An 18,943-nucleotide genomic window follows, 5' to 3' on the forward strand; every position below is an offset into this window, starting at 1 on the left:
ATTTTTTTTTTAGTAGAGATGGGGTTTCTCCATGTTGAGGCTGGTCTCGAACTCCTGACCTCAGGTGATCCGCCCGCCTCAGCCTCCCAAAGTGCTGGGATTATAGGCGTGAGCCACCGTGCCCAGCCCCTCTTTTTTTTTTTTTAAATTAGATTTTAAACTTATTCATGTTGCCTAACTGAAACTCTGTACCCTTTGACGAACATCTGTCTGCATCCCCTACCCCTTGTTCCTGATAACCATTGCTCTACTCTCTGCTTCCATGAATTTGACTTTTTTAGATTCCACACATAAGTGAGATCACACAGTATTTGTCTTTCTGTGCCTGGCTTATTTCATTTAGCATAATATCCTCTGAGTTCATCCATGCTGTTGCAAATGACAGAATTTCCTTTTTTTCAAAGGCTAAGTAGTCTTCCATTTATATAGACACCAATTTTCTTTATCCATTTATCTATTGCTGGGCACTAAGGTGGATTCCATACCTTAGTTTTTGTGAATAATGCTACAATAAACAAGGGAGCGCAGATACCTCTTTGGTATGCGTCTTTCCTAATGCATGAAACAAGATCTAGTGGCAGATCTAATAATTAAGGTAATTTAGAAGCACTTATCACTCAGAAATCATAACAACTGTAATGTGATAGGAAAATACCTGATTTCCATTGGTCACAGAGTCACAAATACTACAAATGCTACTGTAGGTTGCTGCCTCCTATCTCCACCCCCATCCAAGCTCACGAACCTCTTGAGTCCTAGCCAAACTCTTCAGGTTAAGAAGCTCTTCTTTGTAAGAGGACCTGAGCAGAGGTTAGAGGGTGATACTTAACCTTCCATCCTGTGTCTGCTGCTAGGACTACACTTTAATTCTACATTTTTCTTGTCCAGGTACCACCTTTATTGGAACACTTTTTTTTTTCTTTTTTGAGACGGAGTCTCTGTCACCTAGGCTGGAGTGCAGTGGCACGATCTCGGCTCACTGCAACCTCCGCCTCTTGGGTTCACGCGATTCTCCTGCCTCAGCCTCCCGAGTAGCTGGGATTACAGGTGCCCGCTATCATGCTCAGCTATTTTATTTTTGTGTTTTTAGTAGAGACGGGGTTTCACTATGTTGGCCAGGCTGGTCTTGAACTCCTGACCCTGTGATCTGCCCGCCTCAGCCTCCTAAAGTGCCAGGATTACAGGCATGAGCCACTGCACCCGACCGGGACACTTTTTAAAAGCAAAGCTGTTTAAAATGCAATCTTTTAAAATGTCTTAAATTTGAAAGAATTGTAAATGCACAGGGTTGAAATAATCAAACAATAACATTAAAAATAAATTGAACTGAAAAATAAATCTCCTTTCCATCTGAATTTTGCCATCCCCTTTCCCAGAGATAAGCACTCTTATTAGTTTCTTCTAAATTTTTTTCCTACATCAGCCATTGCTCTCAGTTCTCAACAGTAGAACTTGACAGCAGAAAAGGAGTTTACACAGTAGCTCCCAGAATCGGCTGAAGGCTGGGACACAGGCTCCATCAGGAACCAATGGAACAGTGATGTGAGACACAGCCAAAAGCAACCATAGGGCAATTCTGCTTGGGCTGCTGCTGCTGGGCCCACTCACCAGTCTCCGGATGCCCCTCAATGATCCCGAGGCCCAGGAAAAGTCCTTCAATGCTGCCATGCCTTTTGGTCCTTCTCTCAAGAGTCAAGATTCTGAGCTAGAGCATCTGGTTATTAGGCACATTCTAGTTGTCAGGGGCAGGGAGAGGGAACATCCCTTCCTCTTCGGTTTCCATGGATTTGGATTCTGGGAAGCCAAAATGATAACTGTTCATTTGATTTATTGAAAAAAATATACACACACATAAATAGATTTGCTTATTTTTTTAAACAAATGGGAGAGTTCTTTAAATGCTGGTCTGCCTCTTGATTTTTTTTTAACTTAATGAAATATCAGCAATATATCTTGAACATTTTTCAGTACCAGTGTATATAGATCTACTTTGTTCTTTTTCCTGGCTCCATTGTATTCCACTGTATTGAAGGCTGGAATTTATTTCACCATCCTAGAGAGCCTTCCAAATCCAGCCTGGCCAGGCAATGCTTCTGGCAGTAGAACTGCTAATTCTGTCTTGCTGTTCTTAGGCCAACATTGACCACAGACTCTGTCCTGGGTTGCAAAAGGGTCATTGTAGCAGATAATGTTGGTGTCCTGCCCACCTCTCTTACCACTTCATTGCAACTAGGCTTGACTTACCATTGCTGTTCTTGTACTTATTTGTCTTAGGGCTTTCTGTGATGATCAGAGTCTGCTTTGCCCATCTGCCCTGCAAGTCTGAATTGCTGGAAAATTAACATTGCCTGCCCTCTCCCCCAGGCTGTCCTCAACCAATAATGAAAAAGAGTTGGAGTATAAATACCCCAGCTCTCTCACTCCTCAGGAGGAATAACTGAAAAGTATGTTCTACCCTGGCTCCCAGATTTTCCCAGAGCAATCAAACTTCAGTTACCCATAGTGGCTGCCTTGCTTCTCAATCTTTTCCCCCATTCCTCTATTAGTGTTTCCTGGATCACCTCCCAAGTAAACCACTTGCACTAGAATTCTTTTCTTAGGGTCTATTTATTTCTAGGGAAACACAAATTAAAGCAGTGATGATGAAGAAGGGGAGACATGGAAAGAAATTCATTTATTTATTCATTCCTTTAATAATTATTTACTGAGATCCATAGTCAAAGACAAGTAAAGGAGAATGTGAAGAAATGTAGACAAGGGGAACAAATGCTTCCCTTTCAAGGCATAAAAGCAAACGCTAAAAAAAGAAGTGGGTAGCAAGAATACCTTTCTTGACACTGCTTAACACACTGCTGCCCAATCCACCACTGATCATGTGCTGTTCCTTTGGGAAGAAATGGAATAAGAACAGTGAGTAGCAGAATTCAGCTTTCTAAGCGTAGTGACTTGGCCATATCTATCATCTGTTCAAAGCCTGAAACATGTGGCAGGCTCTTAAATCCTTAAGAAATTAACAGTAGGCCAGGCGCAGTGGCTCACACCTGTAATCCCAACACTTTGGGAGCCAGGCAGGTGGATCACTTTAGGTCAGGAGTTTGAGACCAGCCTGATCAACATGGTGAAACCCCATCTCTACTAAAAATACAAAATTAGACAAGCATGGTGGAGGGCACCTGTAATCACAGGTACTTGGGAGGCTGAGGCAGGAGAATCACTTAAATCTGGGAGGCAGAGTTTGCAGTGAGCTGAGATCATGCCACTGCACTCCAACCTGGGCAACAGAGTGAGACTCTGTCTCAAGAAAAAAAAAAAAAAAAAGAGAAAGAAATTAACAGTAAAATATTAGCTAACATTTGTTGAGCACTTAGCATGTGTGCCTTTTTTTTTTTTTTTAGCACTTCACACATAGAAATACATTTAATCTTGATGACAACCTGATGAGCTTATAACAATGGGTAATACCTAGGGTATGATTCTATTTATATCTTACAGATGAGATAACTGAGGCCTAGGGAAATGAAGTAATTTTCCCAAGGTCACATGGCTAATGATTACCACTGATCATCTGAAATCTGGATCAAGGTCATCCTGACCCCAGAACCTATGAGAACCTATGCTCACAACCTCTTCCTTCTATTCACTCCTGTGATACCTGTTGCCCAATGGTCTACAAATCCTGTGGTCTCTTGCTTTCATCTTTACTTCAATATTTTAAATACAGTGGTTTGAGCTCCATCCTTTGTAATAACAAGATCTAGCCCTCCTTATTCTCAGAGATCATCTTTCTCTAATTTACTGGGAGAGGAATGAGTGCTTGTTTCAAGATCAACTCCTAAGTCTCTAGTTCCACCTCTGCCCTCAGTTCACTTTGTGAAAGTTTCTTCCCTAGGACAGCACCAACTTTTCCTTGTGCTCTCCAAGAGAATATTAACCCAAGACTGTGTGTATAGCAGCCTTGTTACGGAAGTTTGAAGATGACAAAGAGTAGATGCAACCTGAAGTTTATTAATTGTCATTTAATTAGGGCTCGGAAGAGTTCAGATTTTCCAAATACATTGTGATGTCAGTACCCTTCATATGCCCTGGAATTTTTAATCTATAATCTTGATGTCTTATTTTAAAAATTTTATTCAAAGTTAGACTAATTGAACCAAAAAATACTATGGAGGAATTTTTCATGCTCAAAACCCTATTCCAGCAGGTGTTGGAGGCGACTGAGTGAGGTGCATAGTTCAGTGGTCCTGTTTACAATATAGTGACATTAGAATTTGAAACCTAGCCATAGCTTCCACATAAACTGTACTTTTCATTGCACCAAATACCACCAGTATTTGTCTTCTTATGTTGCCTTTGATTTTCTTTTAAACACATTCCAAAATTTCTGACACTTTCTCTGAAATTTGTACTATCTTTAATCACATGTTTCCTGCTTTAAGCAAAGCCTTGTTTATTCTTTGCAATTGTATTCACTGCCCAGGAAACAAGCCAACTTGTTTTTGATGGACAGAGGGAAATATGCCAACTGAACCATGTTTACAATTGCTTTTGGCCATCTCACCATCAATTCTTAGGAAATAAGAAAAATTTTATTTGTGTACTTTTTGCTTGTTGTCGCCTTTGCATTCCTCTTAATTTGTAGCTGTGTGTATGTATTAATTGTAATCGTCTTATCCCTCCGTTAGCTGGTGGCTGTGATTAATTTGTGTTCAGTGTTTTTCTTTGACCTTCAATGTACTGTCAGGGTAGAGAACTCTGCTGGCAGATTGCACCATCGTCAGCCCTTTTCTCATGTTTTGCTTAGTTACAACAAATGCTGATTTACAACTTTAGATGAAATGCATGGTTTCATAAGAAGGAAAACAGATGATAATTTTAGTATTTAGATGAAGAAGCAAAACAACCTTGAATAAAAGATGAATATTGATTTTTAAAAATTTGTTTACCAAGAATTACAGAATTGTGCCTAATTTGACTTAATTTCAGACTTGTTAATTATGTGTCTAAGTTAGCCACAAAGAGAACACAATTATTTTAAATTTTAAAATTTAAAGGAAATGAACTTATTCAATTTTGTGCTTAAACACTAGTCATACAACTCTTGTAGTTTTGTTGATTTCCTAAAATTTTTATAGAAATTCAAATTTGTGACAGTATGGTTGTTCATACCTGCACTGAAAATTCAGGTGAGGTCAATAGATTTTCTAAAGCCATTGTGATTCCCCATCTTCTTTGTAATTCCTTCTTTATAGACAGAATATATTGCAATAAATTTAGTTTATGTTTTCTTGGTCATGGTCATACTCAGGTGTATATTGCTGATGTGCACCCATTCAATTCAACCAACATTTATTGAGTGCCTACTACATGCAAGGCACCAGACTGGCATACAGAAATGGATACACAGTGCCTGACCTCAACTAGTTGGCAGTAGTCTAGCAGGGAGACAGACACATAAACAGATAACTGTGATATAGTGCAGTTAGACTGGGATTGGATTTGGGGTGTTTCAGAAATTCTTTAGTCACACATTTTCAAACAGTCTTTTGGGTCACTTCCACAGATGGCTCATTTCCTCCATTATGTTTTGATCCATCCTAATTTCATCCTAGATTTTCAGTTTATCTTATTTTGCTCCTGTTTCTTCTTTGACCAGAAAATCTCCTTAAATACATTACACCCATTACCAAAGTACTGGTCTATATGTGGTCTATATGGTCTATATGGAAAGTCTATATGTGCAGAGGTACAAATGATCCTATCTATACTGATAAATGGAAAATGTGATCTGCCAAATAGTAGGCTCAGGATGATTCTCATTTATATATTGGGATCATTTATATATATATAAAATCTCCAATATACTTGTATATGATTTGAACATATTTGGAAGAATATATGCCCATCTGTTAGCAATGGCTACTTTGGGGAAATGGGTGTTGGGGGGGGGGAGGCTTGAACGTTTTGTTTCATATAATTCTGTTCTATTTGATTTTTTTTAACTTAAAAAATTTCTTTAAATGTTTTGAAAAAATTAAAAATAGTAGTTAGTTCTTGGCTATGCAGACCAACAAACCCAAACTAAGTGGAACTAAATGTCCTCCTTTGACACTTCAATCTACTCTTCCCATGACAATCTCTCCCAACCTCTTGCCTAAGCCTTCCCATGAAGCAGGCTCTCTTAACACACTGGGCATATTCATTAATGTCTTAAGTTAACATGTATATGTTGAGTGTTTACTATATGCACTGGGAATCCACCAGAGAAGAGAATAGTTTCCCATTTCTATGTTCCAGCCAAGTGGCACATCCCCTGGCCTCCCCATGGTCTTGTTCTTGTCCTTCCCAATCCTCTTTATGGACTCTTTAAGGCCCATCTCCTCAAGGAAGCCTTCCTTTCCTTCTCCCTCCTCTGAGTCTTATAATATTTAGTTTGTGTCTTTGGAAGATTCATACTACCTATACTATAAGTTCTACGAGAATAGCAACAGATCATCTCCATCCTTGTACTTTCAGCCTTCATTATTAGTCATATATTTATTGAGTACCTTGGGGACAGAGTGGGGAAGCTGGTATAGCCTGTACCCTCCTGAAGTAGAGAAAAGATATATGAAACATGTAACAGTGTACATAACCCATTCAGGAGTAGTGTGAATGCTAAGAAAGAGAAGTAGATACTGTTATGAGGATATATACTAAGGAAATAGATGCTGAACTGAGGGTGGTGTTTGGAAAGGCTTCCTTGGGGAGATCCAGTTTAGTGGGGATTTGATGGATGAGATGAGGTTGTTCGGAGGTTCTTCCCCATGTGGGAAGAACTACGGTGCACAGCAGGAAGTTGAAGGTGGTGGGTGTGGATGAACCCTGGGAATAAGAGGAGTAGAGTTAACAGAAGAGGCTGGAGAAGTAGGCAAGGGTTGGATTGTTTATGGCCTTGAATGCCACCTTAAGGAATTTGGGTTTCATTCTAAGGAGAGGAGAACAATTGGAGGCTTTTAATTAGAGGAGGAACGGGATCACACTTGCCTTTAGAAAGGTCTCTCTGGCTAATGAAGGGAAATGGAATAGAAAGAATCCAGGTGTTCCTAGCACAGTGCCTGCCTGACCAGTATGTACTCAAGTATTTGTGGACCAATTGTTCATAAAGTGAACGCCTATCAGGTTCACAATTTCCTTGATAGTTCCTACATCTAACTGGCACTTTTTCCTGTGGTCTCTTCCTTATCAGCCTTCAAATAGCTCTAAATTTTTCCATTTATTAAAAAAAAAAAAAGGAAAAAAAAAAAGACTTAAACATGCACTTCACAAAAGAGGCTATCTAAATAAAAAATGTACTTAGCTCTCCTCCAGGGCTCCTGAACATTTTCCTACTTGTGCTAACTTTTATACACTGGACAGATGCTCCCTCTTTTACTTTGCATGTTTTAAAAAGACTTAAACTGGCACTTCACAAAAGAGGCTAGCTAAATTACCAATACACATGTTCAAAGGCAATCAACTTCATTTGGTAACTAGTGAACTACAATTATAAACCACCACAGCACTTACCAGAATGGCAAAAATTAGAGTGACAACACTTAATGTTGTCAAAAATGTGGAACAACGGAGACTTTAACTTGCTCCTGGTGTGAGCATAACTTTGTTCATCCTCTGTGGAAAACTGGCCACATCTTCTGAAAAGGAAAATACCTTCACTCCAGGACCCAGCAATTGCACCAAAACATATGTACAAGGAAATTCATGGCAGCATTATTCATAATAGTCCAAAATGTAAAACAACATTTTTATATGGATAAATCAATTATGGTCTATTTATACCTTGGACTACTATACAGCAATGAAAATAAATGAACCAAAATTACACCAACAATGTAATGTAGCGTAAAAGAATCCAGACACGAAAGAATATGTACTGTGATTGCAATGACAAAAAGGTTAAAATAGGCAAGTTGATATTCTATGCCATTAGAAATCAGATGGTGGTTACCTTTGGGGTGTAAGGAGTGGGTAGAGTTTGGGAAAGGGCATGGACATAGGGTCCTCGGGGGTCTTCAGTATGTTCTATTTCTCAGCTAGGTAGTTGTTCCATGAGTGTGTTCACTTTATGATAAATCATTGAGCTGTAGGCTTAGAATTCATGCACTTTTCTGTATGTATAATAAAAAACTAAAAAAGAAAAAAGAAGATCACTCAAGATACCATCCCAAAGAAACAAAAAGGAACATCAAAGCTGTCTTCTTGACTTTGCATTTGTGGTCAGAATAAACTGAGGCCAGCAGTGGTCAAGGATAACATGGTCGGTGCTTTCTGATGTGTTCTGATGTCATTTCCTTACCCATAACCCCTTTCCTAGGGTTGCTGGGGGTGCTATTTAACAGGATCCTCAGTGCAAGGCAGTGGAATCTTTTTTTGAAGGAATTTTTAAATTTAACCTTGGTTTTGGAGACAAAGTCTTTTCTGGTTTAGTTTCCCTAATGACTTTTACATCGTGCCCTTTGGTTAGTTATCTAACCCATTCACTTAGCCTTCCTCCAGGGCTCCTGAACATTTTCGTTCTTTTGCTAACTTTCATACACTAGACAGACATTCCCTCTTTACTTTGCATGTTTTAAAATTGTAGGCCGGGTGCGGTGGCTCACACCTATAATCTCAGCACTTTGGGGCCGATGTGGGCTGATCACAAGGTCAGGTGTTTGAGACCAGTCTGGCTAACATAGTGAAACCCCGTCTCTACTAAAAATACACAAATTAGCTGGGCATGGTGGCACACACCTGTAGTTCCAGCTACTTGGGAGGCTGAGGCAAGATAATCGCTTGAACCTGGGAGGTGGAGGTTGCGGTGAGTGGAGATCGCGCCACTGCACTCTAGCCTGGTGACAGAGAGAGACTCCATCTCAAAAAAAAAAAAAAGATAAAAAAATTTTAATTGTTACAAGATATATGATTTCATTTTGCAACTCAAAATATAATAAAAATATGTTTTAAAAAATCTTGGCTGTGCCATTCTGACTTAACTGTCTATCCCTGGGCAATCAAAGTTTTGTCATACCTGAAAGACATATCCCCACCATTTGTATTAATAGTTTTATTCTCTAATTTCTGGATTAATGCTTCTGCATAGAGTTAACTATTGGGCAAGTTAGCGCAACCCTTTTGAACTTAATTTCCTAATCTATAATGAGGATAACAATAGTTCTCTCCTCTTATGGTGGTTGTGAGATTTAAATGAGGTAATACATGCAGAATGCCTGGCATTCTGATGTATAGCATAGTTGATCAATAAATAGGACCTCTTTTTGTAAGCCCACAAAGGCAGAAAGTACTGTTGCCTTGTACCTGCAGGCCTCAAGTAAGCAGAGCAAGACATGTTGTCTAAAGTGGTTGTTTTGTAGAGGACAACTGGCGACCATTCTACCTGGTCCTATTGGAAAAGTAGCTGTTTCCCTAAAACCTCAGTCAGCTTCCAGGAAAGATCAGCCTGGTTTAGTGACAGATGCAAATAAAGCAAACAAGGCTACAAAATGTTTAATTTCTTACAAACCTAGGTGATTATATTGCTGACAGGGCCTGAGGAGCGAGTAGACTACTCCATATCTTAGGGAATCTTTTAAAATGCTTTAACAAATATATAAGAATCATATATAATTGGCACACACTTTGTTTGAATGCAAACACTGCTGTTAAAGTGGTGCTTAAAAACAGTTTGTTGGCCTTCTCTTCGTACAGGAGAAACATTTCTCTCGTTTACACTACTTACTTGCTTAGCAAACCCTTATTTATCCTATAATGCAAGTGTAATCTGTCCAACATGTCCAAATGCCCACGGATTCTGAATTAGTGGAGTCTGAATTAACGGAATTTTAGGCAGTCTCTCATGGAGAACTACGAGCATTTGAAAACGACCCACTCCAACAGTTTCAAGAACACTCTACAAAAATTACCTCTTCCCTCCCCTTTCCTATTTCTTCTTGTTGTGTTTCAGTTCTGGCATTCAAAGTAGACAGAGGACGACAGACCCAAACGTATATTCTTAGGACATTTGAATATTTATTGAGAAGCCACAGTTTTCCACACTTCCATAACTGTAGGCTTTATATAAGGCAAAAGCAAGATGGATCCACTACTTTACATGGAAAGAAATAGCTCTGCAGCAAACCCCAGGGTTGTGCAGTTACAGATCAAAATGCAATGTACATGACAGATATAAAAAACAGTGTGGAACAAAATAATTTAAATTATGGTTACAATCTACTGAAGGAAATATCCACATCTTATTATAAACACATTTTTAGTCTAGGGTTGTAATTTAAATATTCGTTTTTTTTACATACACAGTTGAGACGTAAAAGCAAAATAACATTTAAGAGGAGAAAACTTTGACAGAAGACAGTAGTTTTGAACTGCGCGCTTGATGTTAAGTCATGATAGGATCGCCCCCTTGCCGTGGCAATTAAGAGAATCAATCCATTGGTATGTAGCCATCCTTTTTTTTGGCTAATTATATGAGTAAATGAAAGGATGGGTTAACAACGACACAAGGGGTTCATTTTTTAGTTTTAGGGGAACAGAAAGAATCAAAAGTTAATTGTTGGAGACTTGCCTTTTGTTTTTCAAAAAATAAAAATAAAAACACAAAGCAGATCTATGTGTTTTAATTAATTTATTTACGTACTCATTTAATTAACCGGCATCCACATACATGAAACAGAGTGAATGTACTTGATGTACTTGCCCTCACATCCATTTACCACCAATGCATACATAGTACATGAATGAAGCATCATTGATCTTTGCTGATAACAGGGACACGCCTAGTGGTTAGACTATGTATTCTCCATGAACAGTATTTAAAGAATGGTGCTCCATATTGCTTGTAAACATATAGACATGGACATCAGGAAATCAGTGGATATGAAGGTCATTTGCTAATCTTGGTACCACATAGCTAAAATGGCAGTTGTATTGATAAACATCTCATGGGCATGGTAGTTGACAGAAAATTCCTAATGGGTTTAACTAACAGACTAAGGACATGCACTGATTACAGGACTCTGTCCCAGCGGACTCTAGGACCAAATGGTCTAATCGTCTTCTTCGTCTTCCTCATCGCTGTCCTTCATGCTGATGCCCTGCAGTCCCCCACCTTCACTCACTGATGCTGTGGCTTCCTCCACAGTGAGACGGTTCCGGATCGTTTCATAGGTCTTGCTGTTTAAGGTGGAGTCCAGGACCCCTTGCAATCGGAAATCTCTGTAGGTTTTCTAAGGAAGGAAAAGATACAGTGATAAGAGAGATCTCATCTCCATGATGGGGAGGGAGAAGGTAAAAGCAGGTGTGGGTGGGAGAGCACTGACCTTCAGCTAAATATCACACTTTATGCATTGTCAAATAAAAAGCCACTGTGCTTAGATTTCACTTGTATTGAAAACTGAGATCCTTTGAATGACAGAAAATGAGAAATAGTGACAGGATAAACTATATTAGATGAGACAAAGCAAAGAACATAAGCTTGTGTTTATTCAGTTCCATAAAGGGAAATGTTCCATAATTGTTTTGGTTCCTTTTTGTGGACTGGTTCTTTCTCTTAGGTTAGTGTAATGTAATATGATAGACACAGGAAGGGGCTATAATATACAAATAATGGATTGAGTGATTATGGTATTTTGTGATTTCTGTTGCAGTCTTGTTTTAGTATTTTTGAGTCTTGTAACTGCATAAGCTGTACTGATATCCCTCTGTCTCATTCACAAGACAGACATATGTATGTTGGTATATGAAACCTATTACAGGCAGTGGCAATTATGAGAAAGATGGAGCGCTAATGCCTCATCAATATGTTGCAGACATGTGACTCATTTCTTCTCTCCTTGGGAAAGAACTGTATCTATTCTGTTCACAACTTTATGGTCTCAGGGAAGAAATTTGGCTCTTTTTCAAGAACAATGGCTTGGTATTACTGCACCACAAGTTCTTTCTTTGTTCCTTCAGGCAGTTTCTCTCAGATTTCCTTAGGTATCTCAAGGACTGTTTTTCTAGAAATCCTTCAGTGTTAAATGAATATGACCAGAAGCATCTGGCTGTTGTCTACTTTGTAATTTTTTTGTTTTTTTAAAAGGTCTCTAACTACAACTCTCCTCATCACACTGCATATCATTTCAGCTACTGATTCTGCTGTTTGTTTCTCCTATTGATATAGGAAACTTGCTAAAGGGGCAAGACAAAGAATGCTAACATACGTCAACACCTCTCCCATCATTATTTCTTTTTTTTTTCTTTTTTTTTTTTTTTCAAGATGGCATCTTGCTCTGTCACCCAGGCTGGAGTGCAGCAGAGCGATCTCGGCTCACTGCAACATCCACCCCCTGGGTTCAAACGATTCTCCTGCCTCAGCCTCCTGAGTAGCTGGGATTATAGGTGCCCGCCACCATGCCCAACTAATTTTTGTATTTTTAGTAGAGACAGGGTTTCACCATGTTGGCCAGGATGGTCTTGATCTCCTGACCTTGTGATCCACCCGCCTTGGCCTCCCAAAGTGCTGAGATTACGGGTGTGAGCCATCGTGCCTGGCCCATTATTTCTATTTTTAATAGTCCATCTAATGCGGTCATGATAGCAACAATCACAATGTCAACCCCTCTTGAAGGTCACATGTTGTAATGACTACAGAGTTAATGAGTGAACCCAGTTCAGCTTACTGAAGCCCAATAACAAAAAAGTAATCTGGTTTAGACATTAAATTATAAGGTTATCCTCAATCATGCATCAACCTGCAAGGCTCGCTGAGAGGAGGAAGCTAGACAGTTACCTAAACTGTGTTTTCACTTTGATGGGGACGGGTAAGAGACTGAATAAATGTTAGGCATGGTGTGGGCCAGATATCTACACAATTAACTTAAATTTTTGTACTTTTCAATCATTTGTTCTGTTGCCACTTAGAATAACATAACTGTTGCCAGAATATGATGGGGGAAAATAAAGGTAAAAAGCATTTGAGCATTCTCTCTTTTATTCAAATTCCATAGCAACGTGTATACCAACTAGACTCTCAATGCCTAAGTGCAGAGACCACATCTAGTCATTTCTGAATCCTCCATCTGGTAATATACAAGTAGAGGCCCACCTAATATTTATCCAATGTTGAATGAATAAATAAATGCTTGCTTAATAATAAATGAATGGGTGAATAAATGAAGTGGCTGTGGATGCAAGAAAGAAAGCCAATTATCCTTGGAAATTTGCCCTGGAGGAGGAGGCCTCTGGGTGGTGTTCTTGGTTTAAAGTTTGTGAATTCTGCTTCATAGCTCTGAGTTGTGGCATTAGTTAAGCTGAACCCACTTTTTGCTAAAGTGAAGGGGTTCCTTTGGCAGTGACTTTTCTATGTCCCTTCTCTGTGGTTCATACCACATTTTTTTTTGTTTGTTTTGGCAAAAGGCTAAGATTAAACCTCCCCTCTGACTTATATTTTTCCTTCATAAAATATTGTTAATTTCCAAAACCAATCTGGAAATAGAAATAATGGGAAGATAATTTTTAAGTATGAAAATTATATCTTCTTTTCATGTCTACCCAATAAGGGTCAAACAGACAATTTCCCCAAAGTGCATTTATGCACAGAAAATGGAATTCAAGTGGTCAGGCGACCACTTGACGATTGAGCTGGTCCTAAGGAACTGAAGTAAAAAAAATGTGAAAATGAGGCTGGGTCCATAGTCTAAGTGTATACATTTGTTTTTTAAGAGCTGTAATACACTGCTGTCTATAACCTTTCCCGGGTGGATGCTTTGTGAGATGAAATGCAGATAATAATAATTCTCCTTAATTACACACAACGGAACAGCAATTGGTTGTAAGTCAGCACTGGGGTAAAGTGAAATGGTGCTGATCCAAAAGAGACTAAGAAACGGGGTGGGGGTGGGGTGCCCAGGAGTGGGTGTTGCAGGGACTTTTGGCAAACTGTTAAGAAATAGACATTCAGCTACATTTATTGTTCAAATATTTTAAAGGACTTTGTGCTTTGAATGAGATTTTTGCATACAAATGTTTTAAAACCCTCTATGGTGAAGCATCAAATAGAAACTGAAATGATCAAAAATGTATTTACCCCCTTCTGTGATCTTATTATTTCATGTAAACCACTGAGATTTCACACTGAAATAATTATCATTAGTCCAAGGTGCACACACAAGAACAAGGGAAAAAGCTACTTTCAGGGTATGTTATCTCACCTTTGTGATCCTTTACATTTGATTGTATACACGCATTGTAAGATGAACTACTTCAGTTAACTATGAGAACAATATTGATTTGCATTCTGATAATGATCACAGGACATATTTAGAAATAGCTGGGGGTAAATATTTCTATTAAATTAATAGCGGCAAAATTTTATTTAATTAAACTATAAATGAAATTGGTAATGGATGTGATTAACATAATGACACCAAAAGCCAGTTTTTGAAAGTCTAATGCAAAGGACACGATGGCCTCTGCCGTATTTTTGTATGGCAAAATGAAGTATTTTTCCTCTTTGGAAAAAGATATCAAATTCATTTGTATTAAATTTCCCTTTGCTGTCTGAGTAACACATTTATCATGCATCACAAAACAATTGCATAGGTTTTTCTTGTATGAGATACTATTTTATATGTAAACTAATATTCTTTGTGTTAAGCAAGCTTTGCAGCTTGCCAGTGAAATATATTTCAGTAAGCTATTTGCAAAGAAGAATAATTATCTTTTCTTTTACCTTTACCATCCTAATTAGTGTTTTCAACTGATAAATGTGAAGCTGTAAGTCCATCCGGTCCGTCAACCAGGTGCAGATCACGTTCATGGAGCTGTTGTACCATTGCTGAAAAAAGAGACAAAAGTTCTCCAGCCAACACATCATGGAGCATTTATAGGGCAGAGAGAGAGCAGGCAATGTTTGAGTACCCCACTCTGTTCCAGGAGGAAACAAAATGGTTAAAGAGAATTTGAGAGCATAGAGATTAATGAACGTTAGTTAGTTTATACAAAATTACAAGGTACTGAGTACTGGACCAATCCAAGACAGACAATCTAAGACAGTTAGGACTTCGAATCTAATTGAACTCTTCCACGACAGACATTTCCTATGTTTCAATTCATAGAGACCATCTTTTGCTCTTCTGATTCTCTTTTTTATTGGTTAATTTTACACCATTTATATTCAATACACTAATTATCTCCTAATGTCATTGTCTTTGGTGCCAGAGAGATGAGGGCTTCTCCACTGGATTAATTGATGTTCCTTGCCACTTACCGTTTGAAAATTCCACACCCTGTCTGCTAAGTACAATACTGGAAATTGGGCTGAGAGCCTTAGGAATTTAGGGGCAAGTTTATCTTCATTTACCTGATTGAGGAGTGCTGATAAAGACAATGAATGAAAATTTCTCTTTAAGGGCCAAACTGTACTCTGGGCAGCTTATGTGCCCTTATATTGGCTATGCAATCTGTTTTAATCTTAACACCAAAAAATTATGGAAGATGAGAGAAAAAAAAACCATCTACAAATGAGCTCATTTCAAGCTGTTGAAATCATACTTCCCCTTAAGGGGGTTAAATTTTGCTTCTTGTCTGTGAAAAATGCTTGAAGCTGTGTCACTTTAGACTGCCACCCCTGTGGTGCAGGAAGTCTCTGGTGCAGTATAATTTTGCAGTACTGCTCATATATTCATAAATCTCACTCGGAGACATACGAACAGTGTTATGAAGTGTCAGTATAAAAAAAAATCTAATCTTTTAAACTTCACCAGGTTTCATTACGCTCTGCCGCTTATACCAAACAATTTACAAATAAAATGAAAAGGTGTGGATGGACCTATATATTTATTTATAGGGGATCTATATGAACTGTGCACAGAAAAGATGCAAAAAAGGAAGACTGGTTAGAGAATTGAGATGATGCATACTCTCATGCTAACCAATACACACGCACATGCACGCGCGCGCACACACACATCGCACACCAGTGGGGATTCGAAAAGCATAAATAAAAACATGTTTCTGATGGTAACTCCACCCTTTCTCACCTAAAGATCATCCAAAATCAGTTTATGCCTAACACTCACAGTTTTTCCGAAGCCTTGTTTCTGACTTAATTTCTTTTAAAAAAATTAATTTAGGTTTTTACTTGCAAGGTAGAACTGCCAAGTTTCACCTTGCAAGAAACGACACAGTCTCAGCCATGGCGTACAGAAGCCCTCTTTGCAATCTTTCATTTCTAGGCTCCTTCCTCATCAGAGCCAATTGTGGCTCTCCTTGGAGCCCAGCCGCAACAGAGACCACACTACCCCAATCGAGGCAGCACTGCAGCCTCACAGCCAACTTCTGCTCTTTTAAAGATCATGGAGGCGAAACTGTCAGTTTTAGGAACCTTCTGTCCCTCCCCAGGGAGCAGGAGGGGTAGGAAGTAGATTTTGTTTGTTTTTTTTTTTTTTTGGAGATTTGCAGTTCACTCCACGGAGGCAGGGTGTTTGCTGGGGTCAAGCTGCTTCAGGCATGGACAGGTTTTCCCCTCTAGGGGTGAGAACATTTTACTGAAAAATTTTTTTTGGTAATGGTTGTTGGGGAGTGTTTTTGGCACCTCCTGCCTTGGGATTCTGGAGCTTTTGCTGTCACTGCATCTGGGCTTGTTAAGAAGGGGCCCAGGGACAGGGTGATCACTGGGTCACTGGTATTCTGGCAGCCCTACCTTACTCCTGGCAACTGGAGGGCTCTCTTGTGCTAACCCCAGGCCTCAAATTCCACATTTACTGGTTGTAGCTGACATGTAATCTGGGAGGGGGGGGGGGGGGCTCAACAGATCTATTTTGAGAACTATGATCAACCTCCCCTTACCCCCAGCCTCCTGGGATTGGAAGATGACCTTCGAGCAATCCCGGCAAACTCCTGGCCAAACCTACAATTCCAGGGCCTCATGAGGGGTACATCTCAGGGACACAAAAGAGGAATGTGGCACTCTGGCTTCTAGGCAGAGGTGGCATTTTGCTTTGGCTGTGACAACAGGCAAACCGGCGCTGGCTTATATCACTGCCAGCAAGCCTTGTGCAACATGCCTTTTTCTCTTTGCTGAGAGACGTGCCACCTTTCAGGAAAAAAAAAAAAAAAATAACGCAACCCCCTGCCGCCCCTCCATTTTATGTAAGCAGTTCCCACTCTTGTAAATGGCTTCTAGTAGTAAAAAATAAAAATAAAAATAAAAAGGTAGGAGACTATCAACAATCTTGCTCGGCTGCCGAAAGGATAGGGAGGTAGAAATTGCATACAGCAATGAATCAGTGCATCACACGCAGCCTCCCACCCCAGGAGAACAAGAAAGCCCTGGAACATCCATGCTTTCCTTCCTGGATCTCACATCTAGCAAAAGAAGTGTAAAAAATGTATGATGCCCCATTGGCTACACATTTAAAGAGGCAAAAGGGAGTAAGTCACTCGTTTCCAAACCTTATGCTCAGGAGATGAAATTGGAGGCACTTTTGGATGCAGCACAGTGCTAACTTGGTTTTCCAGAAAGGCGCTTCAAGGCATTTGGATGTCGGAAAAAGCAGGAGGCACTGCCTTCTAGAACTTTAAAATGTTAGAGGTACAGGGGATCTTCCACGTTATCTGTTGTAGAGGAGGAAACAAAGGCCCAGAGAGGTGAAGTGACTTGCCAATGTCACACAGTGAGTGCCTCCGGAAGCAGCAGCTCTCCAAGATAGCCACAGCATTGAAAGAGCGGACTGTCTTCCGTTCCTCCTCCCTAAGGGATGGAGCAGTGTGTTTGCCGGTCATGACAGCCGATCTTGCACATCTCTTCCCGAATCCGCGTTCAGGGATATCACATTGATAGCTAGAAATAGGCCTTCGTGGGGGATTTTTTCATCATGGGAATTGGCAAATGCCACAAACCAGGGCTTTCTCCCTCCCAGAAAGCCAGTCATTAAACATTTATCAGCACAATCCTTGGTGTCTGGGTTGTTCTGCTCTTCCTCACGGGGCTCACAGTGCTTATTAATCGGGTTTGCTTTATTTGAGATGGATGGGAATGCAGCAGATTTGTTATGATCTTCAAAAGAGGAAATTAATAAAATATTTTAAGTGCTCCCTATTTTGTTTAGTCCTTGGTTCAGATATGCCTTTTCCAGAGCTACCCTAACACCTGGGCACTAACTTTTCGGTAAAATATACTCTAAGTCTGTAGAAATAAGAATTATGGGCTGACGACATGTACTAAGTATTTAAGTATAATTTCTACTCCTTTACTGCCTCCCTTTAATTCAAATATATTAATTTGAAACTTGCTAAATAAAGCTACTTTAATCCTAAAACACAGCACTAAAGAAATAAAGCCCCCAACAGCCTGGGCACCTTTAAAATATGCCCTCTGGGGAAAATTCTGTGAAGGTTTTGAACTTGTCACCCAAAAGGATGCCCATCATAGACAACAGGGCCCTTGGAAAGGTGGGAACTTCTTCAGCAGCTGAACTGGATCTGAAGACTCTATTTAAAAGAAGCTGGAAGGCTTATCTAAAAATTTGCCACTTAATTCTTCTTTCTACAGTGTAGTGGTTAAGAGCACAGGCCCTAACATCCACCTGGGTTTGTGATCTTGGGCAAGTTACTTACGTTCTCAGAGACTCAGTTTCCTGATGAAAATGGGGACTAACTAGCCTTTTATAGGCTTTTTCTGATGGGTAAATGAAATCATGCTCATAAAGCACTCACAACAGCATTTGGCACATGATAAGGCCTCAATAAATGTTAGCTACCACCACCTCCACCACTGCAATCAACATCATCATCATCATCATCTTTCTTCTCTTCTCTCCCTCTCTCAACCTAAAAGATTCCCAAAAACAAGGGAGAAAGTGGAACACGTTACCAGGAAAAGTCATGTGGTGGTGAAGAAAATTATTCCCATTGGAATATTTCTGGAATT

General features: G+C 39.6%; 1 protein-coding gene across 11 annotated transcripts in view; it reads right to left on the bottom strand.

Moving 5' to 3' along the window:
- Nucleotides 1-10,022: 10,022 nt before the first annotated feature.
- CADPS (calcium dependent secretion activator) overlaps nucleotides 10,023-18,943 on the bottom strand; it is a 475,079-nt gene continuing 466,158 nt past the window's right edge. For all 11 annotated transcript variants that reach the window (XM_009445771.4, XM_054682049.2, XM_009445769.4 and 8 more), the window contains 2 exons: nucleotides 14,744-14,848; nucleotides 10,023-11,258 (listed from right to left, as the gene is read on the bottom strand). In XM_009445771.4, coding sequence (XP_009444046.2) covers nucleotides 11,079-11,258; nucleotides 14,744-14,848 — 285 coding nt within the window. In that variant the 3' untranslated portion in view covers nucleotides 10,023-11,078. The remainder of the gene's footprint in view (nucleotides 11,259-14,743; nucleotides 14,849-18,943) is intronic.

This window comes from Pan troglodytes, chromosome 2 (genome assembly GCF_028858775.2).
Source record: "Pan troglodytes isolate AG18354 chromosome 2, NHGRI_mPanTro3-v2.0_pri, whole genome shotgun sequence".
In the NCBI taxonomy this organism is placed as follows: Eukaryota; Metazoa; Chordata; class Mammalia; order Primates; family Hominidae; genus Pan; species Pan troglodytes.